The sequence below is a fragment of the Rhinichthys klamathensis genome, unplaced genomic scaffold, assembly GCF_029890125.1.
Source record: "Rhinichthys klamathensis goyatoka isolate OS25496 unplaced genomic scaffold, OSU_Roscu_1.1 h1tg000262l_1, whole genome shotgun sequence".
Taxonomy (NCBI): domain Eukaryota; kingdom Metazoa; phylum Chordata; class Actinopteri; order Cypriniformes; family Leuciscidae; genus Rhinichthys; species Rhinichthys klamathensis.
In genome coordinates, this window is record NW_026606783.1 from 1089439 (window position 1) to 1117013 (window position 27575).

General features: G+C 43.4%; 3 protein-coding genes across 4 annotated transcripts in view; 2 read left to right on the forward strand and 1 right to left on the reverse strand.

Moving 5' to 3' along the window:
- Nucleotides 1–27575, forward strand: part of si:dkey-79d12.5 (maternal B9.15 protein) — a 161322-nt gene that overhangs the window by 54381 nt on the left and 79366 nt on the right. The window lies entirely within an intron of this gene.
- Nucleotides 1158–3680, forward strand: has1 (hyaluronan synthase 1). Its single transcript, XM_056267598.1, has 4 exons — nt 1158–1857; nt 1982–2207; nt 2670–2802; nt 2974–3680. Exons 1-4 carry the CDS (start codon nt 1210–1212, stop codon nt 3647–3649), a joined length of 1683 nt encoding a protein of 560 aa, XP_056123573.1. The 5' UTR covers nt 1158–1209; the 3' UTR covers nt 3650–3680.
- spaca6 (sperm acrosome associated 6) overlaps nt 24515–27575 on the reverse strand; it is a 52603-nt gene continuing 49542 nt past the window's right edge. For both annotated transcript variants that reach the window (XM_056267601.1, XM_056267602.1), the window contains one exon: nt 24515–24991. In XM_056267601.1, coding sequence (XP_056123576.1) covers nt 24895–24991 — 97 coding nt within the window. In that variant the 3' untranslated portion in view covers nt 24515–24894. The remainder of the gene's footprint in view (nt 24992–27575) is intronic.

The following is a 27575-nucleotide window of genomic DNA, read 5'->3' on the forward strand; positions in this document are numbered from 1 at the left end:
AGGGCTAAAAAAACTGTTTTCATAAATAATTGATACAAAAAGAATAGTAATAATAATAATAATATAATATTAATGAAAATAAATATCATTGAAAAGGTTATTTATAACACCGTTAAGGTTCTATATAGCACTTTCAAAGCATGGTTCTTTATGGAACCTTATAAAAAGGGTTCTATTTAGCACCAAAAAGGGTTCTGCTATTGTTACAAGCCGAAGAACCCTAATTTGGTGAAATGAAAATTATTCTTCATGCTCCCTCAGTCATTCTTTCAGAATTTGAGTCTGATGAATCTTGGCTTTGTCATCCTGGAAAATGGCCATGATGTGTCTTCCTACATGTTTGTTTAAGAAACGAAAAGCTATTCCATCATAGGGTTAGAAGAATTATTGTCAAACATAAAAACTATGCTGAAACATGATAATCACTGCAATCATGATCCAGTCATAGACTCAAAGCATTTGCCTATTTAAATCCAAACGTGTATATAGATATATATATATATATATCCTAACCCTAAACCTACCCATCACAGAAATCTTTCTGCATTTTTAGATTTTCAAAAAACATAATTTAGTGTGATTTATAAGCTGTTTTCCTCACGGGAGCAAAAAATGTCCGCACGATTACAGATATTGCCATCTTTGTTGGGACATTTTGTCCCCATAATGTAGGGTTTACCTGAACCACACACACACACACACATACACACACACACACACACACACACACTGGGCTTTCATGTTTTATGGGGACTTTCCATAATGATTTTTATTCTGTATATATATATGTGAGTCATGGATCGAAGTCCTTTGAGTGAGGCGTGCTCTGAGCTACGTAAGGCTCATTACACTTCTGCAGAAAGGGTGTTCCCTGAGCTCAGAGACAGCCTATAAGTTTGAGGTCCTGAATGAACAGTTAGATCTAGAGGAGAGCAGGTTAAGGAAAGGTTGAATAAATCTGGGTAAAGATTTGTCTGAATAGGTATGTTACAAACAGCTTATTGATTTTAATTCTATACTATTTATGTGTAATTTTACACATTATATTATGTGTAATTTAAAAAAAAATTACATTCGAGTTACTTTACCTGATGATTTTTCAGTACCAATATTTGATGATGATGATTACTAAAATAGTGTTTTTCCTTCAAAAGTAAATCTTTTTTCATACTTTTCTTTTTTCATTATTTCTAGCAATTTGATAATAAAATGGACATTAAGCCAGTATTAAGGAGTTTTTGCTCTCTGATCCGAGCCATTCTTACATTTCTTTTTGCTCTCCTGGTTCTTGGGGTGATGTTATGGTCGTACATTCGTGGTTTTGAGATAGCTACATCTCCATATAACATCATCTCATTTGGTTTCTATGGACTGCTGCTAAGCTTCCACGTCCTAATTCAGAGCCTTTTTGCCTTTGTGGAGCATCGGCGCATGCATGCAAGACGCAAACCTTGCTCTTACACAAAATCCATTGGCTTTACTATATCAGCCTTTCAGGAGGACCCTGCCTATCTCCGTGAGTGCCTTCTGTCTGTACGGGCTCTGCAGTACCCAACTGAGCTGCTACGCATTGTCATGGTGGTGGACGGAAACTCTGAAGATGACCGCTACATGATGGAGATGTTCCGGGAGGTCTTTGCAGACCAGGATCCTGGCTGTTATATATGGCAAAACAACTACCACTCTTGGAACCCTGAAGGAAATGATGGGGTGATGTTTGAAGACCCCCAGCGCTTGGAGGTTGAAGAACTCATTAGGACCAAGAAGTGTGTTTGCATCATGCAAAAATGGGGAGGAAAGAGGGAAGTGATGTATACAGCATTCAAGTCACTAGGATCCTCTGTGGATTATATACAGGTTAGTGATATTTACAAGCACTTATACTAAGAACAAATTGAGCTTTGAATTTTAGGGTAACAAAATATGTAAGAAATACTCCATCACTCTTCCATTTTCTTCATATTCTACTTTTTGTAATCAGGTATGTGACTCGGACACAAAATTAGACACTCTGGCCACAGTGGAGCTCTGCAAGGTGCTGGAGAGTAACCAGAAATACGGTGCCGTGGGAGGCGACGTGATGATCCTTAACCTTAAAGACTCCTATATCAGCTTCATGAGCAGCCTGCGCTACTGGATGGCGTTTAACATTGAGAGGTCCTGCCAGTCCTTCTTTGACTGTGTCTCCTGTATCAGTGGCCCCTTGGGTATGTAATACAAAACCTTTTTAAACCAAAAGTGTATATGAAACAAAATTGACCCTATGTACTATGTTTAAATGCATGTTCTTGGTCTTATACTGAATGAGTCATCGGTGCAGCTTATTTCAAATAAAAAAGTTTGTCTTCATATTGTGTCTTCATAACACTATAAGAAAAAAAGTGGTTCTTTTAAAAACTGTTCACTGACAGACAGGTTCTTTGGGGAACCAAAAATGGTTCTTATATGGCATCTCTGTGAAAACCTCCTTTTGGAACATTTATTTTTAAGAGTGTAGCATGAATAATATATGTTTTTTAAATAAGTATTTAAACTATCTTTGGCTCACTCAGAGCACTGATTACTCAGTTCTCATCTGATCTAACCAAGTAGACGTATTTTTGTTACTCTGATCTACATTTTAATATTTTGTCTGTATGAATAATTGCGTTTGATTATCTTCGCTTCAGGTCTTTATAGGAATGACCTCCTCCAGCAGTTTTTGGAATCCTGGTACAACCAGAAGTTTCTCGGCACCCACTGCACTTTTGGGGATGACCGCCATCTCACCAATCGAATGCTAAGCATGGGCTATGCTACAAAGTAAGTAGTTACTGTATGGCCAAATATGATTCACCATTGATGATTTAGAAGTAAAATTGCTAAGTGATCGTCCTCTATAATGAGCATAACATTATTTTCCAGTGAAAAACTTCTAAACTGTATTTAATTTCAAACAGACATGTTTTAACGGTGAGTTTCTGTTCCTATAAGGTATACTGCCCGTTCTAAGTGCTATACCGAGACTCCCGCCCAGTTTCTGCGCTGGCTCAATCAGCAGACGCGTTGGACCAAATCCTACTTTCGTGAATGGCTCTATAATGCTATGTGGTGGCACAAGCATAACCTGTGGATGACCTACGAATCCATTGTCTCAGGCATCTTTCCTTTTTTTGTCACTGGCACCATTATCAAGCTCTTCTGGACAGGCACTCTATGGGACATTTTGTGGGTTTTGTGCTGCATCCAGTTGATTGGTCTGATAAAGGCAGCGTATGCCTGCATCCTACGACAAAATGCAGTGATGCTCTTCATGTCCTTATACTCTGCCCTCTACATGACCAGCCTCCTGCCCGCCAAATACTTTGCCATTATCACCATGAATAAAAGCAGCTGGGGGACATCGGGTCGTCGTAAGATGGTGGGGAACTATATTCCCCTGGCACCCCTTTCAGTGTGGGCAGCCATCTTGTTGGGAGGCCTGGGGTACACGATCTACAGGGAATGCAATGAGAAGTGGACAACAGATGGAAAAAAAGAAGAGATCAAGTTTTTGATATTTGGATCTGCAGCTTATGTGTGCTACTGGCTTGTAATGATCTGCCTCTATTGGATGTGGTTTCGGAGATTATTACAAAAACGCTCACAGAGTTACACTGTGAATGTATAAGACAATTATTTGGGCACATTTTTATTTATTTATGAAATACAATGACTGTATTTAATGTGCAGAAAGCAATAGTCAACATTTGATGCTGTAAGGTTTTAAATTAAACAAATATAGCCTAGCAGTGAACCTCAATATTACAGATGTTATTTTTAGTAAGGGAATTGTAACATATCACTTTACATCATTGAGTTTACTGAAGTGATATTGATTTATTGTTGAGATAACTGAGGAAACACTAAGACATCCTGTTACAACACTTGTTTACACATTATTTAAAGAATGCCGATAAAAAGATACATACCTGACACAGTGAACAGCACTGACCATGTGCTGATGATGATGTATTTGTTATTATCAGAATGACTACTAACACAAATATGACATAATTATTTATTAATAAATGTATAAATTATTAACACAAATATTTCATGAGAAGCAATTGTGATGTGTGCTGATTTACAATGCTTGTAATTCTTTCTGATGTAATGTGGCAGGGCATTTTGTTGTCTTTTAGCTCTTATGTTGAGAGTATGTTGAGTCAGTATATTTATTGCCAGCAATATTTTGTAAATGTGAACTCAAAAAATATTTGTTATTTAAACAACACAAGAGAATAAATTATTTTTTAAAGGAAACCTTGCTGAACTTATTTCAACCATTGCTTTGACATTTGTTGAAAAATTGTTTGTTATACTTTGATGGACAAAAAAATAGTAAAGTATAGCTGCAATTAACGGAGTTCGAGTGCTTTAATGCCTTTAAGCATCTGTATAAAAAGGTATTATGTTTTATTTAGCAAGCCTGTAACCACCTAGATCATAGATGGAAAATACCATTTACAGCCAAAACAGGCAATTTACTAAGGAAACATATGTTTTAAAGCTTTTTAATAGTTATCGAGGTTGAGCCAAAAACCTATAACTAGTTTGTGAAAGTATTTTTTTTTTTTAAAATCTCCAATATTTAATTCGATTGACAGCTGTGGTCCTAGAGGGAAAGTTGCTCAGAAAGAGGAGTTCCCTTTCAGTCAGTCATGTTCGACGTCACGTCAGAACAACTGACGAATTGGGATCTCGTCTGAGAGCCCAATCACCCTCGAGTGTAAACTAAACGAGCCAATGCACATTTGCATGCGAGATTTGCATCGCGCACCCCGCCCTGCGAAAAGGTATATAAGGGTGAGCAAGTGCAATCGGAATGTTCAAGCTTTCACGTCAGCGGTGGTCGCCATTTAAAGGGACATTGCACTCTAAAAGAGCATTTTCTCTTTGAATGCTCATTGCAGTTGAACTAAAAGAATTCCTGTGCACATTGCAGGCTGATATTGGTAGTATCACTACTAATCTACTGTTCATCTGTTATGGCGAACATATCGGATGTGTGTCTAACGTTACCTCTGAGTGCAGGTGAGGACACATTCGAGCTTATTTCGGTACGATTGGAATTGGAATCGGTGGAGAAACAGATCCGTGGTCTGCTGGAGAAGCAAGCCGAGCTGCGGGATCGGCGATCAGCGCTTGAAACGTCACGCGCCGATGCTCACAAGTCAGTGGTTAGTAACTTTTTGACTCCGACTTCTTCTACTCCGTGCGTTTCTCTGCCCAGGAGGACGCGATCATCTCTGGCATCATTCACTCCGGCACCAACCCAACACCATGGACCCTGGGTGATCCCACAGCGGAAGACACGAGCCAGGACCAGAGCAAGAACCTCTCCGCCCCTCCCGGTCTTCGAGATCTCCACCCGGAACCGCTTCTTCCCTCTTCGCGAGTCGGAACGCGACGACGCCGTGATCATCGGCACTTCCATGGTCCGTCATGTCCGCGCTACCTAAGGTAAGGGTAAGGTGCGCACTCACTGCCTTCCTGGTGCTCGTGTTCTTGATGTCGCTGCACAGGTTCCCGAGATCCTGAACGGTGACGAGCGCGTCGGAGCTGTGGTGCTTCACGCTGGAACAAACGATATCAGGCTGCGGCAGACGGAGGTTCTGAAGAAGGACTACAGGAGCCTGATCGAGACGGTACGCAGCACAGCGCCTGAGGCAACGATCATCGTGTCTGGACCGCTTCCCACGTACCGACAAGGACAGGAAAGGTTCAGTAGATTATTTGCACTAAATGAATGGTTAATGTCATTGTGTAATGAACAAAAACTGCTCTTTGTAAATAATTGGAATCTGTTCTGGGAGCGACCTAGGCTCTACCGTGCTGATGGCCTGCACCCCAGCAGAATCGGAGCGGCTGTGCTGTCGGACAACATCTCCAAGACGTTACACACCGTATGACTAAAAAATCAAATTCCAAATCACAGTCTTTGCTGTGCCAATTTAATTGATATAAGTAGTGTAGAACATTATATAGAAACTGTGTCTATTCCTCGTTTAGTGAGGCCAAATAATAAATCCACTGTAGGATCTAGGAAAAATCTTATTGTAATTAAACCTGAAAATCTAAATATCAGTGAACAAAAACAATTTCTAAAACTAGGTTCTCTAAACATTAGATCGCTCACACCTAAGGCGGTTATTGTAAATGAAATGGTCACAGATAATAGCTTCGATGTACTTTGCCTTACTGAAACCTGGCTTAAACCAAACGAGTATTTCGGTCTAAATGAGTCTAAAGTCCGCCAGGATACTGTTATAAACATGAGCCCCGTCTGATCGGTCGTGGCGGCGGTGTTGCAACAATCTATAGAGATATTCTTAATGTTACTCAGAAAACAGGTCACAGGTTTAACTCGTTTGAAGTACTTGTGCTAAATGTTACGCTCTTAGATGTAAGAAAGAAATCCCTATTATCTCTAGCCTTGGCTACTGTATATAGACCTCCAGGACCATATGCTGATTTCCTAAAAGAGTTTGCAGACTTTCTCTCAGATCTATTGGTCAATGCCGATAAAGCAATAATTGTTGGAGATTTTAACATACACGTAGATAACACAAATGATGCGTTAGGGACTGCGTTTACAGATTTATTAAACTCCTTTGGGGTCAAGCAGAATGTCAGTGGTCCCACTCATCGTCTAAATCATACACTAGATTTAAGTATATCATATGGAACCAATCTAACCGATATAGATATTATACCGCAAAGTGACGATCTCACCGATCATCACATGGTAACTTGTATAATACGCACTGCTGAAATTTGTCATGTTGCGCCACGTTATAGACCAGTCAGAACAATCCTTCCGACCACTATAGATAGATTCTCAAATAGCTTACCTGATCTATCTCAGCTGCTCAGTGAACCCAAACAAACAGATGAACTAGAGGAAATGACCAGCAGTTTGAGCACCATTTTCTCTAGTCCATTAGATATTGTTGCACCAATTAGATCAAAAAAGGTTAGAGAGAAAACTAAAGCACCATGGTACAACAGTGCTACGCAGGCTATCAAGAGAGAAACTCGTAACCTAGAGCGTAAATGGAAACAAACTAATTTAGAGGTCTTTAGAATCGCGTGGAAAGACAGTATGTCACGTTATAAAAAAGCTCTAAAAGCAGCCAGGGCAGAGCATCTGCGCAAACTAATAGAAAATAACCAAAATAATCCAAGGTTTTTATTTAACCCCGTGGCTAGACTAACAAATAAACAGACATCGCCAGAGCAAAATATTCCGTTACAGTATAGTAGTAATGATTTTATGAACTACTTCAATGAGAAAATAGAAAGCATCCGAGACACAATTGTAAATGTACAATCCTCTATGGTGTCTTATGATTCAGCCTCAATTATCGCCCCTCAAGAACAACTACACCGCTTTACAACTATAGGACAGGAAGAGCTAAATAAACTTATCATTGCATCTAAACCAACAACATGTTTATTAGATCCAATACCAACTAAATTTCTGAAAGAAGTGTTACCTGTAGTGGAAGAGCCTCTTCTTAATATTATTAACTCGTCTTTATCTTTAGGTCATGTTCCAAAAATATTCAAGCTGGCAGTAATAAAACCTCTCATTAAGAAACCGCAATTAGATCCAAATAACTTAGCAAATTACAGACCCATTTCAAATCTTTCATTTATGTCTAAAATACTAGAAAAGACTGTGTCCGCTCAATTGTGCTCTTTCATGCAAGAAAATGAGATTTATGAAAAATTTCAGTCAGGATTCAGACCGCATCATAGCACAGAAACTGCGCTAGTTAAAATTACAAATGATTTACTTTTAGCGTCTGACCAAGGCTGTATCTCAATATTAGTTCTACTCGATCTTAGTGCTGCGTTTGACACTATCGATCATAAAATACTCTTGGATCGACTACAAAACTACACTGGTGTTCAGGGACAGGCATTAAGCTGGTTCAGATCGTATTTATCAGACCGTTACCATTTTGTTTGTTTAAATGGGGAAAAATCGAAGATAACGTCAGTGGACTATGGAGTGCCGCACGGATCGGTGTTAGGCCCTCTGCTATTCTCAATATATATGCTGCCACTTGGTAATATTATAAGAAAACATGGCATTAATTTCCACTGTTATGCTGATGACACTCAATTATATATTTCATCACGGCCAGATGAAAACACTAACTCATCAAAATTGACAGAGTGTCTTAAAGATATAAAATGCTGGATGACGCATAATTTCCTGCTACTAAATCCAGATAAAACGGAGGTATTACTTGTTGGTCCAAAAAACTATCCACAAAACCACTTACAATACAACTTTAATATAGAAGGATGTCCTGTTACTTTATCCTCTACGGTAAAAGACCTGGGTGTTATACTAGACCGCAACTTGTCTTTCGAAAATCATATTTCATATGTTACAAGAACAGCCTTTTTCCATCTTAGAAACATTGCTAAATTACGTAACATGCTATCTGTTTCTGATGCAGAAAAGTTAGTTCATGCATTCATGACCTCGAGACTAGATTACTGTAATGCTTTATTAGCTGGTTGTCCTGCATCCTCAATAAACAAGCTACAGTTAGTGCAAAATGCAGCCGCTAGAGTTCTTACTAGGTCAAGAAAATATGATCATATAACACCGATTTTATCATCTCTACACTGGTTACCTATCAAGTACCGTATCAATTACAAAGTACTATTACTGACCTATAAAGCCCTAAATGGTTTAGCTCCTGTGTATTTAATGGACCTTCTATCGCCCTACAATCCATCGCGTTCTTTAAGATCACTAAATTCGAGGCTTCTAGTCATTCCTAGGATATCTAAGTCCACTAAAGGAGGGAGGGCGTTCTCACATTTAGCTCCTAAACTCTGGAATAGCCTTCCTGATATTGTTCGAGGCTCTGACTCGCTGTCCCAGTTTAAAACTAGATTAAAGACGCATCTCTTTAGCCAAGCATTTACATAATGCTTACCTTTTATAATACTGCTGAATCAGATCAAATGCATTTAATACTATAAAACTTGAAGAGACTGTAGGTTATCTGTATAGGTTGCATACTATTTGCAGTCATTACGTTCCTGTGTATATTGCGTGAATGACGGGTGGTTGGGCAGATATTGTGTTGCGGTAGGTAGTATGCCATACGGAACCGTTGTCCACTGAAACTGCCTATTCACGCACCAGTGGGGCTCGACAGCCTTAGTCAACGGGTTGGCACGTATGGTTGGGTTGCGGAGAGATTGTGAGATTGTGGTTAGGTCTCAGCAGCAGGAGGGACGTAGAGGTCAGTAAGCTGGGGCTCAGTTGAGTGGGGGACGGAGGGGGGTGATTTTGGGACGCAAGAGTCACTGTCTTCATGTTTTATCATTTACGACTGTGCTATGGAAATCATCATTATGAACAGCAGCTACGCTAATTATTTTCCCTTTGCTTTTCTGCTGTTATCTCGGGACGCGAGTCCCGAGAAAATGGCGTTCGTCAGCTCCAGTTTGTATCCAGCCTCTCACGGAGACTTCAGATGCTCCAATCACAAAGCCTGTGAAGTGACGACTCAACACGGGCGATATGGACTCTCTATGGTGGACGGCACTGATCCTCAACTACTCGTCTTAAGACCGGCGTGATTACTTGGACTTCCAAAAAATACTCTAAATGTTCCGATCCAATCTGACTTGTAATGCTGCCCGAATCATGCACTGTTCCTTCGTTGGCCAGAGGAGAACTGGCCCCCCGACTGAGTCTGGTTTCTCCCAAGGTTTTTTTCTCCATTCTGTCACCTGATGGAGTTTTGGTTCCTTGCCACTGTTGCCTTGGCTTTTGGCTTGCTTAGTTGGGGACATTTAATATTCAATAATATTATTGATCTGCCTTACTTAAGGTGGACATTGACGCAATTTTTTTTAGAAACAAACTTTGTTATATTGTTTTCATGTTATCACTGTGAAGCGCTTTGATACAATCTGTATTGTAAAAAGCGCTATATAAATAAAGGTGACTTGACTTGACTTGACTTCCAACAGTCTGCAAGTCGTGCTGTGACCAGCACAATAAAAGAGCTATTTCTCTAAAAGAGTAAGCACGGTGTGACACTGCCTCTTTTTAAAGATGTTATTCTACCCGTGTGTTTCTGGATGCAATCAGTTCCTGGCTCCGTCTGACAGCCACAATCTTCACGTGTCTGGGCTTAAAGCACACTGAGGTGGCTTTCGTGGATGAGTTATGTACCCACTGTGGGAAGATGACCATCGCTGTGCTGTGGTCGAGATTACATTACATCAAACGTCCCCTCTGCCATGCCCCGAACTGGTTCCTCTGCTGGGGATCAGCAGAGGGCTACTTCGGTGAATACACAAGGTGACCTGAGGATCACAGTGGGGGGCTTACCCGCCGAACCAATCTCTGTAGGCCCCCCACTCCTCCAGCGCATAGCAAGCTGTGGAGCTTCCGGATGAGGTCGCTGGTCCTTCCCATGTAGTGTTTCATCCGGGGCTCTGGCGGACCAGGACCTGCATTTTTGGACCTGCTCACCTGGGTGAGTGTCCTCCGGGGATGAAGATTCGGCTGCGTTGCCCCCTCCATGGAGAGTAGTGTTGCCCAAGTCTGAGCCAGAGCTGACTGCTATGCTTTCCCAGGCCTCTGAGAGCGTCGGGCTCAAGTGTAGGCCTCCACCGTGTCCCAAACGTTCAAGGCTGGACGATTGGTATCCCGGGGTGGTTCACGCTGATCAACAGTGTCCCGCTCCAGTGCCCTCCTTCCCGGAAGGGCATGAAGAGGTTACCAGATCAGGAAGGCACCTTTTTCTGCCCGATACCGAGCAGGTGCTTCTTCCACCATGTAGAGCCAACGGGTACTTAGAGATCCCCCTGGTGGAGCACGGTTGCGATTCAATTGTGTCCACAAAGGGTTGCCGTCTGGCGGGGTAATCCGTGTTTCCCATCCAAGGCCTGATAGTTCTCGTCCATGCTTACTGCCAAGGCTTACAGAGCCCTAGCTTTGCTCTGTCCCGTTCGTGCTTTGCGCTTATACGCGGACCGAACGCAGAGCTTCAGGACCTCAGAACAGCTAAGACAGACAGCAAAATGGAAAGGCTGTCTCCAAGCAGAGGCTGGCCCTCTGGATAGTGGTTGCCATAGTTTTGGTATACCAAGCCCAAGATCAGCCATGCCCCCTGGGGGTGAGTGCCCCCTGTCTCGCTTGCAGCACCATTCCCCTCCTAGGACCGGATACGTGCGCTTATTTGCTCCACATGTGAGTTCCCCAACTGTTGAACCCTGTATGGAGTTTCTCCAGCACCGTCGGCAGTCAGATGTAGCTGAGATGTCCGATGCTAGGCCTAGCACTCGTGAGTATGCCCAGTTGGTCAGCCCCTGTGCTAGGCTAGGTGCCCATATGTTGTGAATCCTACGGTGATCCCATATGTGTATTCTTTCACGGTATGGCTTCCCTGTCGGTGAGCCCCGTGTCTTTCCCTGGCAGAGCCCACTCTTGCCGTCTCTCCCGGTATTGACTTCCTCCTAATTAGGCTGGAGCTACCCCAGAGACCTTCCATATGTACTACTGCCCTGTTGGCCAGTCCATATGTGTAATCCCCACATGATACCTCCCTACTGACAGGATGTAGTCTTCTTAGCATACCTTTCCATAGGTACGCTTCCCTAGTGTTATCCAATAGTCTCACTGAGGGCCCCAGTAGGTGCGGGGGGATTACGTGGCTAACGTAGAGCGCTAGAAGGGGCAGCAATCGTGCCGCTTTGGTAGGGAACCCAATTCGTCAGTCGTTCTGATGTAGCGTTGAATGTAACAGACTGAAAGTGAACTATTGGACCCCCTATTGGACTATTGGACCCCGGGGGTTACTATTGTAACCCCTGTTCGCACAGACCGAGCCCATACTGTACCGAGTTTGGTGAAATTATCTCATTCCTTTCGAGGGACATCCGTTTTAGTAAAAGTGGCCATGCTCACTTCGAACGTTTTGACGTCCTGTTGCGGACGTGAATCAAAATTTTTGACAGTCAGACTCCAGAGAATCTTTGGAGATTATTGACAATCAGACTCCAGAGAATCTTTCTGCACTGGTTTGGTTCTGAACAGGCGAAAAACCTAGGACTAGTTCGCAAAAGTAGGTTTTTCGAAAAATCCAAAATACCTGTCAAATCCGAAACGTGCGCTTTTTTTGTCTTGAACCAAGGATTCCAACGATATAAGGCACTTGAGCATGCGACGAACGGTTTAGGTTATTTTTTGATCGCTGTAGCGCCATCATGAACATGCCATCAGGCCGATTGGGGTGAGCTTTGCTGATGTTTTAGACGGGTGGGTACTACCATCCCTCAAAGTTTTAAGTCTCTACGACTTACGGTTTGGTCTGCCCTATCACTTTTTGGGGAGAATGCTGATCCTTGGAAATTCTAACAATTACAATAGGATTTCAGCGCTGCTTAAACCCCTAATTAAACAAAACTGATTTGAATTTGACTACATTTTAAACACATTTCCAGCAATGTAGGATGTGGACTGGGGTGCACCTCTAAATACAGTTTTGCAATATATCTGAACAAAATACAGTATAAGGGAGAATTCCCTGACATTTGTATATCCAGACCAGAGCTGACATAAATCAGTTTGAGTGTCATTTACAGCAAAATCAATAACACTGTAGGATAACAGCCCACAAATAAGTTATGGTTTGCTCAGGATAATGTATGCATGATCAATTCAAAGCAAATGATTTACCCTTTTGTGTGATTTAAGGCATCTAGTCACACAAGAACACAGGGTGAATCAGAGAGGGGTGGGTGCCATTTGGGGGTAATTGTTCCATGGAAAACATTTTATGAAGAATACTTGAGTGTTATGGCATGTTTAGACTGTTACCAAAGGCAACCAAGGTGGATCACAATAGTAGGAGGTTAACATTTTTTTATTGTTTTAAATTAAACCATAAACAAAAACCATAAATTACCTCCAACATTTTGAAGATAAGGAAGTTACATTTACAGGGTTTCAAAAATGATTACAATGCCATTTTCATTGTTGTCATGTTCATGACTTGAAAACAAATTTGACAAAACAAAAGTCATTTGATAAATCATTTATCATTGAAAGAAAATGACCTGCAAATATACAAGTCGACCACGTATGTGTTTTAGGTCATACAGTATGTTGTAACATGCAAGGTATTTGTAGTTTTTAAACAGCCTATAAAAATAGATTAAAGGACAGTTCACTGTCAATAGTGATACATGAAGCACAGCTGACACAGAAGTCACTTTCAAACTAAGCAGAATTATGTTGGTCAGTGCTCCAAATTTGTGTGGGAAAAACTTGAACCCAGTGTGAAATGTGCATGGGGAAATGTTTCATCCTTAAGCAAAATCTGAAGCAAAAGCAAATAATCTGTGTGGGGAACTTTTTTGCTCTCACACTGAAATCCCAATCCCACTGAATAAGCTGTTCAAACTAGATTTTGAGTGTGACGAAGAGGCTGAGGCGTTTGGATCCATCTGCAGTAATTTATTAACACAGGTGAGCCAGCAGAGAACAGCAGACATAAACTCAAAAACAGCTCACAAACAAGGGCAATCCAAGAGAAGTAGTATAAACAGGCAGCGGTCAGGACAGGCGGCTGAGAATCATAAACGAGTACCAAGTCCAAATCGTAAAAACACAGGCAAGCCAGAGAAAACAGTACAGACACTAAATGTGGGTAAATCAAGACTTCACAAACTAACACTGAACAGAACAGTCCAAATAAAGGGGAGCTGATGGGACACAGGTGTAGCAGATGCCATAATGAGGGGATAATCAGGAGATGAGCAGGGAAGGATAATGGGAATTGCAGTCCGAATATGCGGGAGAGAGAGATCTGATGCGACCAGGAGGAGGCGTCGCTGAGCGTTCTGTGACAGAGCCCCCAACCCTGCGAGCGGCTCTGGAAGCGAGGACCTGAACCGCGGCGGGGTCTACCACGGGGTCTTGGAGCAGGACGATCTGGGTGGTCACGGTGAAAAGCAATGATCAATGCAGGGTCCAGGATATCCTGGGACCTGACCCAGGAGCGTTCCTCTGGGCCATACCCCTCCCAGTCGATAAGGTACTGTAACACCCCGCCGCGACGTCTGGAGTCCAGGACCTCTCGCACCCGGTAAGCCTCAGCGCCGTCCACCTCCATGGGGGGAGTCTGCACCGGAGCGGCCACCACCAGACCTCTCTCTCTCCTGGGGGTGACAGCGGGTCTGAAAAGGGACACATGAAATGTGGGTGAGATCTTGTAATGGGCAGGGAGAGCTAAACGAAAAGAAACTGGTGTAATCTGGTGGAGAATCTTGAAAGGTCCGACAAAGTGAGGAGACAGTTTCCTGCTTGGGAGCTTGAGACGGAGATCTCGCGCAGAGAGCCAAACCCACTGGCCGGGACGATACCTGGGACCCTCACGCCTCCTCCGATCCGCCTGGTGCTGATAATGGCGAATGGAGCGTTGTAAGCAATCCCAGGAAGCCACACTGCGCCGGAGCCAGGCGTCTACTGCTGGGAGGTCGGAGGGTTCCCCGGCCCACGGGAAGAGCGGAGGCTGGAAACCTAAAACACATTTAAAAGGGGTTAGACCAGTGGCAGGTTTCACCAAGGAGTTCTGGGCATACTCTGCCCATGCCAGATAACGGCTCCAGTCCTGCTGATTCTGGTGACAGTAGGTTCTTAGAAAACGAATCAAATCCTGGTTAAGACGTTCCACCTGCCCGTTGGCCTGAGGATGGTAACCAGAAGTCAAACTGACATTGATATTGAGTTTAGAAAACAACTCTCTCCAAACACGGGAGGTAAACTGGGGACCACGGTCCGTGACAATGTCCTCGGGTAAACCAAAGAGCCGAAAAACCTGATTGAGAAGAGCCTCGGCCGTTTGTAATGCCGTGGGCAGGCCGGTTAGGGGTATGAAACGGCAGGACTTCGAGAAGCGATCCACCACGGAGAGGATAGTAGTGAATCCTTGTGACGGGGGTAGATCCGTAACGAAATCCACTGCGATATGCAACCAGGGTCGGTGAGGTACTGGCAGAGGCTGTAACAGACCGGCAGGCTTGAGATGGGAAGCTTTCACTGTATTGCAAACAGAGCATTGGCGAACAAATTTTACAACATCCGACTGGAGAGAACCCCACCAAAAGTGATTGGTGACTAACTGTGTGGTGGCCGCAATACCTGGATGACCTGCGCTGGGGGTGCAGTGAACCCACTGAAGCACCCGGTGACGAAGTCCGGATGGAACGAAGAGACGGTCAGCGGGACACTCTGGTGGAGCAGGATGACTATTTAGGGACGCGGTGATCTCTGAGATGATGTCCCATTGAACTGGGGCCACGATCAGAGGAGATGGAACGATGGGTTCAGGACTCAATTCCTCACAAGGACCGTCAAACTGTCGAGACAGGGCATCAGCTTTGCCGTTCTGGGAGCCCGGCCTGTAGGTGATTTTGAAGTTGAATCTTGAGAAGAACAGTGACCAGCGAGCCTGGCGAGCATTTAAATGCTTAGCTGACCTGATGTACTCGAGATTCCTGTGATCAGTAAGCACAGTAAAAGGCTGGCAAGCTCCCTCCAGCCAGTGCCTCCATTCCTCGAAAGCAGCCTTCATGGCCAGGAGTTCGCCATCACCCACATCATAATTGCGCTCCGCTGAATTAAGCTTGCGAGAGTAGTAGGCACAAGGGAACATCCTCGACGGGCTCCCCTGCCGCTGAGACAGAACAGCCCCAACACCTGTGCTTGAAGCATCCACCTCAACTATAAACTCCCTCTCAGGGTCTGGGTGACGGAGGATAGGAGCGGAAGTGAAACTCTCCTTAAGACGATCAAAGGCTGCAGTACAATCCGCCGTCCACTTGAAATATTTACCCCCTTCTCGAAGCAACGATGTGAGAGGGCCAGCGACTATACTGAAATTGCGGATGAATCGACGGTAAAAGTTGGCAAAGCCCAGAAAGCGCTGCAGCTCCTTAACAGAGGAAGGTTGGGGCCAATCCACCACGGCTCTGACCTTGCTGTCATCCATCAGAACTCCGTCCGCACTGATGATATAGCCCAGGAAGGAGATACGTGTCTGGTGAAACTCGCACTTGGAGAGCTTGGCATAGAGCTGGTTATCGATCAGACGCTTGAGAACCGCACGAACGTCCTGGACATGCTCCTCAAAGGAATCAGAATAAATCAAAATATCATCAATGTAAACAATAACTCTCTGATGTAACATGTCACGGAAAATATCATTCACAAAAGCTTGGAAAACAGAAGGACTGTTGGAAAGGCCGAACGGCATTACCCGATATTCATAGTGCCCAGATGTAGTCGAGAACGCTGTCTTCCACTCGTCACCGCTCCGAATGCGAATCAAGTTGAACGCGTTCCTCAGGTCCAGCTTGGTGAAGTAGCGGGCAGTGCGGAGCATCTCTAGGGCTGCTGGGACCAATGGGAGAGGGTAGCGGTATTTGACTGTCACCTCATTAAGACCCCGATAGTCAATGCACGGCCGAAGACCCCCATCCTTCTTCTTGACGAAAAAGAATCCGGCGGAAGCCGGAGATGTGGAGGGGGTAATGAAACCTTTAGCCAGCTGTTCATCTATGTACGCCTTCATGGCCTCAGTTTCAGGCTGTGAGAGCGGGTAAACCCTTCCGCGCGGTGGTACGGCCCCAGGTAAGAGCTCAATGGCACAGTCCCCAGCGCGGTGAACAGGGAGATGAGAAGCTTCCGTTTCGCTGAAAGCCAGAGCCAGGTCGTGGTACTTGGTGGGAATTTTCAGAAAATCCACTCCCTTAAGAGCAGCAGAGTGGAGATCAGAACCTTGGACAGCGGCGGCGCAGTTAATCTGACAGAGTGAGGACCACCGAGATATTCTCCTGTCAGACCAGGAAATTTGAGGATTATGTCTCTCCAGCCATGGAAGCCCCAAGATCACAGGATGCATAGGCGAGTGGATAGAAAAAAACTGGATAGTTTCAGAATGCAGTGTCCCGAAGCAGAGTGTAAGGGGTTGTGTGGCGTATTGCACCTCTCCAGACCCTAGGGGACGTCCGTCCAGCGCCTCGACCATCACGCCAGACTCACATGCGAGGAGAGGGATATGATGAGTTTTAGCAAAAACAAAATCGATAAAATTTCCTGCCGCACCAGAATCAATTAAAGCTTTTATGTCTAAAGTTTGTCCGTTCAATTTCAAAGAACAATCCACAGAAAATAAGTTAGCAGAGTGATTCAAACTCACCGCAGAGGAATTCTTGAGTGCTGGATTAACCGGACAGGTCGCCCTCAGATGTCCCGCCTCGCCGCAATACATGCAGAGATTATTACGGCGCCTCCTTTCTCTCTCCGCCGTAGAGAGGCGAGTGTAGCCAATCTGCATGGGCTCCGACTCAGAATTGGGGAAAGCACCCTCGAAGAGACAGGATTGGATAGGTGTGCGTCGGGCGCGAATTAGGTTGTCGAGGCGGATGGCGAGATCCATAATTTGACTCAATGATTTACCGTCGTCGCGGCATGCCAGCTCTCCCTGAAGCTCTGGATTGAGTCCCTTACGATACAAGAGCTTTAAAGGTTCCTCCTCCCATCCGGCCTGGGCAGCGAGGGTCCGAAACGTGAGTGTATAGTCAGCAGCAGTAGATTTTCCCTGACGTAACGCGAGTAATAACTCTCCCGGATCCTTTCCTCCCGCAGAGTGCTCGAACACTTCTCTGAAAAGGATCAAAAACTCATTATACGAGGGGAAAGAGAGCCGACCTCCATACCAGAGTGCAGTAGCCCATTCCAAAGCCCGGCCGGTGAGCAGAGAACACATGAAGGAAACGCGGCTCTCATCAGTGGAGAAGGACTGGGTTTGTTGGTCGAAATACAAGCTGCACTGCAACAGAAATCCTCTACAGGTAGAGGGTGAGCCATCAAACTTGTCAGGAAGGGATAACTTGGGATGGTTTGAATTATTACTCACGGCAGATGTAACGGGAGCAGGTGCAGCTGGGCTAGCGGCTTGATTATCCGCCGCGCTCGGTGGCGAAAGGGCTTGAACTGATCTCACAAGTTCCTCTGTGAGGTTTGTCAGTTTTACTAACTGTTGCTGATGAGAGGCCAACACATTAGCTTGAGTTGATACTTCGGAGGCCAGTCGAAGAAAATCAGCTGGATCCTGTTTTGGTGAAGTCTTCTGTGACGAAGAGGCTGAGGCGTTTGGATCCATCTGCAGTAATTTATTAACACAGGTGAGCCAGCAGAGAACAGCAGACATAAACTCAAAAACAGCTCACAAACAAGGGCAATCCAAGAGAAGTAGTATAAACAGGCAGCGGTCAGGACAGGCGGCTGAGAATCATAAACGAGTACCAAGTCCAAATCGTAAAAAACACAGGCAAGCCAGAGAAAACAGTACAGACACTAAATGTGGGTAAATCAAGACTTCACAAACTAACACTGAACAGAACAGTCCAAATAAAGGGGAGCTGATGGGACACAGGTGTAGCAGATGCCATAATGAGGGGATAATCAGGAGATGAGCAGGGAAGGATAATGGGAATTGCAGTCCTAATATGCGGGAGAGAGAGATCTGATGCGACCAGGAGAAGGTGTCGCTGAGCGTTCTGTGACATTGAGGATGTAAAATTTCTACGGACACTGCAACGGTTGCAATATGATGTCACACTCTGTGGCCTATTTTTTTAAAACATATGTTTTTAAAAACATGTTATACATCAAAAATGCAATGCTGCAATCCATCAGATTTAAAGTTTGTGTTCTTTTAATTCAGCTAAGAGGTCACGCTGTGGGTTATAAATATTTTATTGGTCGCATCCCTTCATGTGATACCAATTCACAGGCGTTAGTTCATCCAATTTGAACTTTGGAACGTAGCAAAATGCAAAACTTCTTCGCATGCGTATAAATGGAAGTCAATGGAATGAAAAGTGTAGTGTGATCACCCCCTTTAGTATTGAAATTACTTTAAATTTGCAATGTTGTGACCGCATCTTTAGGCATTTAAAACACATTCTATGTGGACTCAGATGACCAACTTGCGGTTTCAGTAATGTAATGAAGTTCTTCCGTTATTCTTTGTTTAAATAGTGAAATTCCAGTAATGGCCCTGCCCTGAGTAAATTCTTACTCATTCAACTTTATCAAGAGGTCAATAAAGCGGTTACTACTGACATCAACCAGCGATTTTCCAACCAGTGGTTTTCCGTTTTGTTTAGTCATGTTTTAGTTGGCCTGATATACAGATTGAAGCTGATATAAAGATGGAATGACCTAAACACGCAACACTCATCGTGATTTAGCTTGAGAAAAATGAAGAAACCTCGGTCTGTTACTGGCAGTCAAGCCATGGTAAAAATGATGCTTCACCCTCAACAAATGTTTGCAATTATTCAGATCCTACCCACCCTGTCTCTTTTTCCCTCCTTGCGTCAGAGGGTCTACAGACCCAGACTGCACATCTGGGAATGGTTAAAAGAGGAAACAGAGTTCTCTTAGTAAGAGTTGCTGTAGGCCTCAAACAACATGTTCATGCGCCTGTCATTTCTGTTTTCTTCTCACACACTACACTCGCCACAACAAAGCTACACCACAACAGCAACCACAAATGAATCAGCTTCATTGATAAAAAAAAATGCCTGTAACAGCCACCATTCACTGTACTGATATTTAAATGCTACAACTATAAAACGAATAATGATAACACTTTATTTTGAAGGTCCCCATTGTACATTCTGTTGAGTATAAGTAACTTTGCCACTACATGTGAACTAACTCTCATTAAAGTATAAGTAGACTGTCTGCTTAAAGGAGAACTCCGGCGCAAAATGAACCTTTGGTCTAATTACACATTGTTACCTAGTCAACCGTTATCTGAGATTTGTTTTCATGATTATCGAATGTAAATAGTTTTATCTCTAAAAACAGTTTAGCCTATAAAGCTAGTATAACACTAGTATATTGGGCATAGATCAATGACAAATAAAAATCGCTTGTTAATACCACTAACAAGGCTCAAAATAGCCCCACACTAACACGGTAGCATAATGAGGGTCCCTACCTTCAAACCGAAGCATTGAGAACTTTGTCAGTGTCCAGACAGTTTAATAAGAAGATATTTAATACATACAGTCAACTTCGCGTATACAGGCAGGAGCCATCTTTGAAATACAGTCTCTACCAGTCAATCTACGAACGCCGATCCAAGTGTGCTAGTGAGATGTGAACGAGCTATAAGTTGTGATAAGGTGAGCGCGAACAGCAGGCTTGGATCGGCGTTCGTAGATCGACTGGTAAAGGCTGTATTTCAAAGATGGCTCCTGCCTGTATACGCGAAGTTGACTGTATGTATTAAATATCTTCTTATTAAACTGTCTGGACACTGACAAAGTTCTCAATGCTTCGGTTTGAAGGTAGGGACCCTCATTATGCTACCGTGTTAGTGTGGGGCTATTTTGAGCCTTGTTAGTGGTATTAACAAGCGATTTTTATTTGTCATTGATCTATGCCCAATATACTAGCGTTATACTAGCTTTATAGGCTAAACTGTTTTTAGAGATAAAACTATTTACATTCGATAATCATGAAAACAAATCTCAGATAACGGTTGACTAGGTACCAATGTGTAATTAGACCAAAGGTTCATTTTGCGCCGGAGTTCTCCTTTAATATCTGCTAACTCTTTATTGTGTTGGTCCTCCAACAGACATTCTACTGACTATAAGAAACTCTGCAAGTACAAGTACAACTTATTCTAACCCTAACCCTACCAGTCTACTAATACTCTACTAACACTCTAATGAGTTATAGACATGTAGGTGCAATATTACTTATAGTCAACAGAATATGTTAAAGGGACCATCAAAATAAGGTGAAACCCAAATAATTGATAATGTGTGATCTCGTATTTAGGTTTTGCAGTTGGTTGTTGGTGGTTTGGTTTTTGCTTAATTCAAAACTTAAAGTTATAATACACACAAAAATTAAAAATCATCCTCATGTTGTTCCAAACCTGAATTACTTTTTTCTTCCATAAAGAAGACATTTAGGCAAATACTTCATTGTTTATTGACCATATGTGGGGTCCAATGTTTTGGAGCCAATTGACTTTCATTGTATGGACAAAACAGCTGAAATATTGTTCAAAATATCTTCTTTTTTTTCACAAACGAAAGTAAGTCATACAAGTTTGGAATAATATGAAGGTGATTGATGAGTTTTGAATCCTTTCTTTTTATCAGTTTACAATAGACAACCTTAAAAGATCCCCCTAAATAAGTATTTTAAATCTACTCTACAGTTTAGAGTATATAATAATTTTGTCCTGAATGTAATAAATACATTGTAATTGAAACAAGGAGGAAAATATTTATATATAGTTATTTCTAAATACTGATGAAGTGGCAGATGATCAACAATTACTTGCATGTTTGGCCATTCAAACCCCTACAAGGCATTCACATTACTTTTCAAACACCATTGTAAAAAATGAAATATGGTGAGAACATATGATCAGAATATGGGATACATATACGCAAACAAAGCAAGATTACAAACTTCTTAGATGGTGTCCAGTGGTTATATTATCTTGTTACTTACTACCAAATAATTGTTTAAATCCTATGTTTGTCCATTTTGATCAATATGCTCTTGATATTGCTGCCTACAGTTGGCAGATTTTTTGTTTTCACAGGATTGGTAGTTTAAATGACATAGATTTGGAATGTCATCAAACATTTAGCAGTTTTTTAAATGTTGGAAAGAACCGATCTCATCAACATCTTGAAGACATGTTAGTCAAGTTTCAAAAACAAATTTTAAAGTCCCATCTGATATCTGATAGTTATCACATCTGATAGTAATGATATTAGTTCTCTCAGGGACAATCTTTGTGAGAGAGTAATTCCAAATCGGACATATTTATGTATTTAGCACTTTCAGAACTTTGAAAATGGTCCTATCAAGGGCAAGATAATAAAAGCTAAACAGCCAGTGAATAGAGAAGCACTTTTTTAAAACTGTGCATGAAATCCTCAGACATAAAAATCCAGTGGCACAGACAGGGATTGTATCACAGGTTGTTTTGGTTTCATGGGCCCTGTCCCAAATGGAACCCTAAGCACTCGCGGTCTTCCTCTGAGTCCCCACTTTCGCGACGTAACGCCGCTTTGAATGTCGGGAAGAAGTCTGCTGTGGAGTCCGCATCAGCGCGGGCTCGGCAAAAGTGCGCATCAAGGGCGCAAATCGACCGCAGAGGGGGCGCTCGCGAGCACCCTTCTGAGATCTAAAAATGACAAATGGGACACACTGCGGTCTCACGGACTTAACGGACACGCGCACGCGGCAGCCATTGTAAGTCCACAAGACCGAAAGTGCACATGAAGTGTGCCATTTGGGACAGGGCCATGTTCTTGTTTCATGTCTCAGTCAGGATTCCTCTTATCATGTGATTCCCTATTATATTCATGTGATCCTGCCATGTGTTCCCCATGTAAATGTGTCATGTTGTCATTGGTTTATTGTCTAATCATGAGCACAGGTGTCCATGAACCCAGCAGTTGCCCGCCTTCGTCAAGGCAAACGGCCCATTGAGGATTATGTCAAGGACTTTTGGGAACTCTGGCACCAGGTAAATTTCAATGACGTTGCCCTCAAGGGCATTTTTTGCCATGGACTTGATCACTGGAATTGCAAGAAAGTGACATTCCTGGAACCCTTGCAGAGTATATTGAATTTGCTTTATTAATGAGCGGTTCCTCATTTACTGTGGGTTTTGCGGAGGAGGAGCCCCGCAAACCCGCAGTATCTACTAAGCCTGAGTCTCGTCCCGTCATGCCTGCAACGCCCGAGTCTCGTCCCAAGATGGCCACCATTCCCGAGGCCTCAGCGTAGATGGCCGCCACGCCAGAGCCCACAGCCAAGATGGCCGCCACGCCTGAGTCAGCTCCGGACGATGCAGCCCTGACAATTGTGGCCATGGCTATCGTGTGTGTGGGCCACACACGCATCGACTCCAGCCCCTGGCCAGCATCCAGAGGGTACTCCAGCCCACAACCCCATAGCTCAGCCCAATAATTTTTGGCACCGCCATGGCCCCCTGAACCAGCCCAGGTCCGCGCACGCTCCGCAGCCCAATCCGATTGGCGGCTGACTTGAAGCAGTGCATGCCAGGTTAGAAATGTTCTCCAACTTGATACAGAGCCGACGCCACGTGACTGTGACGTATGCCATCAAAGTACGGCGAGAGCAATTTGCACAAGCTCTGATGTATGACGATACAGCTATTCCACGATTGGCCAGATTCACCGCATGACGACAAATTACGCGTGTTTCGTGTTTATTCTCACACCTTAGTTCCACTAATGCTCACAAATCTGTTTTATAACAGTAAAATCTCTTTTCAGGTAGTCGTGATTTTTATATTGTTATGTTTATCAAAATAAAACTGATTAAAAAACATAGACATCACTACATTGGTTTTTAAATGGCATAGGCTTATTTTGAATGTTATTCTTGTACAAACAGACACTGTATTAAGCAGTACATACAAGTATTGAATGAAAATATCTCTGAAAAGTCTGTGTATTTGACAAATATTGCATTTATTTTACTTGTCGCTGTCGTCACCTTCATTTATAAAGCTTTTAACAATCGATTGTTTCAAAGCAGCTTTACAGTGATAATAGGAAATTAAAATAACAGAGATTGTTTTGGCTTTACAGCAGCTCTAGAATAAAGTTATTGTCTCGTTAAAGTTAATTTTGATTCACTTCCGTCGCTGTGGTAAAGTATGGAAACAGCACGAGCGTCACTACGGGAAGCAGAAAGTGTCCCGACTTCACGTCTCCGTTTTCAGCTCCTGCACGCCGCAACTCTCGCCGATCGGTTTCATCCAGCCGCAGCCAATGTTGAACACACCTCTTGTTTCATGTCTTGGTCATATTTCCTGTTGTCATGTGATTCCCTGTTATAGTCATGTGTTCCCCATGTGAATATGTCGTTGTCATTGGTTTATTGTCTAATCATGAGCACAGGTGTCCCTTGTCATTAGTCCTTGTGTGTATTTAAGCCCTCATGTTTGCCATGTGTCTTTGTCAAGTATTGTTTCCCTTTCCACTGTTTGGTGAGTTCATGTTGAGTGCCTTTCCTTTGTTTAATGTTTGATCATATTTTGAATAAAGCTGCACTTGGGTTTTCAAAGCTTGCCTCCAGTGGATGTTGATTACAGATTGCATTCTTTGAATTAAAATAAACTATTTTCCACTTTACGTTTACACCATGTAGCCTTCTATTTTGGGTGGTTTCTCTGTCATGACCTCAGCATTGAGTTGGTGGACATCTTATCTCCGAGAAGATTAGGAAGTGCCAAAGGAGACAAGAAGCAGAAATATGACCAGTGGTAACGATGATAATCAACAAGCAGGGTTTAAGGGATGACTTTTATTTAAATATATTTGGAATTTATGAAAAAAAAGGAAGAACTGCAATAAAATCCAGACATTGTAATAAAATGTGCAGCTCTAAAATACACATTGTCCTAACAAACATTATGGAAAATTGTAGGGCTGTACAATGAAGTATTCCCCTCGCCCAGTTTGGACTTAATTGGTTGTTGGGACAACAGCAGCAAAACACTGAGTAAAGACTAAAAGGAGTAACGCCTTGCTATATTTAGTAGCATAAAGTAGGCTTTATAACATGAGGTAGTGGTACAGCCTCACTCATATGCTCAGATTCACTGCCTCTCCTATGTTCACCCAGCCATTTTCAAAAACTCACTTCTATATAATATTTAAAGTATGTTGTTCTCGAATAATTTGGTCCTAAATCAATTGGGAATTGCCTTATTGTTTGTCTCATGTTTAACAGTGAATCAAATATTTATTTTCTGTGGATTTTGTTTCTTGGGCTGGATCCGAATCATTGGTCCCAATCTGGTTGGATAACCAATACAGCACCCTATGGACAAGGAGAGATAAAATAAAACAAGAAGTGAAAAATTAAAATTTTGAATGGAAACATGTCCAGGTCACATTTCATAATGTAACCAAAATCAAAACAAAATATAAATTAATCACATTGTGCATGAGTCTAATGTTAGGACCACTAAGATTTGAAGACTTCAGATGCAAAAGCCTCTAAGTGCCATCTGAAAACTCGTATGTTTATGTTCAGTTATTTCACTTTAATGGCAATGAAAATTACCAATTATTTATCATTAAAGTGAAATTACTGAACTTAAATATACGAGCCTGATAAAAATGCTCATTTTAGAAGAAAATTTCAGGTGACACTTAGAGGCTTTTGCATCTGAAGTCTTCATTTTTTGCATAGTGACATACATTTCATGACAATATCACAGGCACATTTCCCACCAAATTTCCATTACTGTAATGCAGGGTTTCCCAAACTGAGGTTTGTGATTGAACTGCAGGGGGTTCCTGAGTTGGAGAAAAGCTAATAACTGATTAAAGAATAAAAAGTCAAATTAAAATAAATTATTTTTTTAAAATAAAAACAACAGTAGAAGAACACACAAACACGATGATGAAGGGAAACAGAGAACAGAAATTCAACAAAACTTAACCACAGATGAGACCAGACAGCAATGAACAGAAACAAAGGAACGTCCTGGTTGCATATGCAACCCACCGTTCCCTGAAGGAGGGCGTAGTCGACGTCGAATGAATGTGATCAAGCCAGGGAGCCAGTCATCTTATAGCGCTTTTCTACTGCATGGTACGGTACGGCTCGGTTCGGTACGGCACGCTTTGGCGCTTTTCCACTGCATGGTACAGAACGGCGGCTCACTTATGGCGCATTTCCACTGCATGGTACGGTACGGCTCGCTTCGGCTCGCTTTAAATGGTACCACCTCTGTTGAGGTTCCAAGCGTAACGTACCTATACTAAAATGTGACGTGAAAACACTGCAGATCACTGATTGGTCAGACAGACAGAATCGTCACTACCAGCGTCATTGTATTTGCGACACGAGACACTAAAACCTGTTAGATTTAAATAGCCAGTAGACAACAGCCAACGCTGTAGCACCTGTTTTTAAAGTACTTGCTTGAAAAAAGAAGATGAAAACTTCAAAAAATAAATGGCTGAATCGTGGTCAGTGGACGAGGTGCAGACTCTCATCTTGTAAGCACGATTCTCAAGAGAGAATCTGCACGAAGAGAGGTGCAGACTCTCTCTTGGTTGCCGAGGAGTTGCGCAACTATAACTATCAGTCCCACCCACTTTGAAGCGGTACTAAATGCAGTGGAAAAGCAACCAAGCGAACCGAGCCGTGCAGTACCGAGTCGAATCGTACCACGCAGTGGAAAAGCGAAGCGAGCCGAACTGTTCCGCGCCGAGTCGAACCGTACCGAGCCGAACTGTACCATGCAGTGGAAAAGCGCCATTAGAGTACTATTGAACGAGCCAATGGAATTGGCGTGCGTGATTTGTATCACACACTCCACCCCCGCGGCGCAGGTATAAATACGGAAGTGGATGCACGCACTAGTTGCTTTTTTCGCTGAGGAGCCGAGCTTAACTCGGAGTCAGCGGTGGGAAATTGTGGGGTAGGGACCATTGGGAAAGCGTACCCTATCAATGGAAGGAAGGGACGCTGAGGAAACCACATCCTGCCCGAAGGGAGGTAACAAGTGGAGAATACACATATGGACTGGGCGGATGTCCGGGCAGTACAACATATGGAATGTCACTGGGATGACTCCAGCCTATAACAGGGGGAGGATCAACCGAACAGTGACGGCAGAGGGAAGACACGGGCTCGCCGGAGGGAGCCGTACCGTGGAAGAATACACATATGGGATCGCCGTGGGGATCATAACATATGGACCCAGCCTAACAAAGGTTCTATCAGTGCATACGAGTGATAGGCCTGGCTTCGGACGTTCTGCCAAGTCCGTTGCCAAAGAGTACGGAGGAACTCGACAGGGTTCGGCTAATAAGGGGAACTCAACTGGAGCAAGAATTGCGCACGTATCCAGTCCATAGGAGGGGAATGGTGCAGCAAGCCGACACTTCGAACCGGGCTTACAGTGAAACTGGCTTCATGTGAAGGGAGCACATGGGAAGCAGCGGTTTGACACATAGGCTAGTTCTCCAGCGAACATGATAGGTGTCGCCCAGCCCCCAACTCTATTTAACATCTGTTCAGCGAGGCACTCTGTGTCAACGCCTAGGAGGGAGCAATACTCTCACTTAGGAGGAGCTCACCAACCAGGCGGGCACATGCATCTTGGGAAAACTTTCTCAACAAGATGAAGGCAACCACATGTAGTGGGCCAACCTCTGCTTGGAAACAGCCTTCCCTTCTGCTGGTCTCCGAAACAGACAAGAGCTGGTCTGAGGTCCAGGCTTTGCATTCTGTGCACGTATAACCGCAATGGAATGGACGGAACAGAGAAAAGCCAGGGCTGGGTCTGCCTCCTCCGGTGCAGCGCTTGCAGGCTCACCACCTGGCCGTAGGAGAGGTAGGAATCTTGGGCAAATATCCAGGCCGGGGTCTCAGATTTCATGAGAGG

Bases quoted from the DNA above. Each gene is read 5' to 3' on its own strand.
- has1 (XM_056267598.1), top strand. From the start codon at position 1,210: ATGGACATTAAGCCAGTATTAAGGAGTTTTTGCTCTCTGATCCGAGCC. The intron at 1,858-1,981 runs GTTAGTGATATT...TTTTGTAATCAG, and splicing joins CCTCTGTGGATTATATACAG to GTATGTGACTCGGACACAAA. The intron at 2,803-2,973 runs GTAAGTAGTTAC...TGTTCCTATAAG, and splicing joins AGCATGGGCTATGCTACAAA to GTATACTGCCCGTTCTAAGT.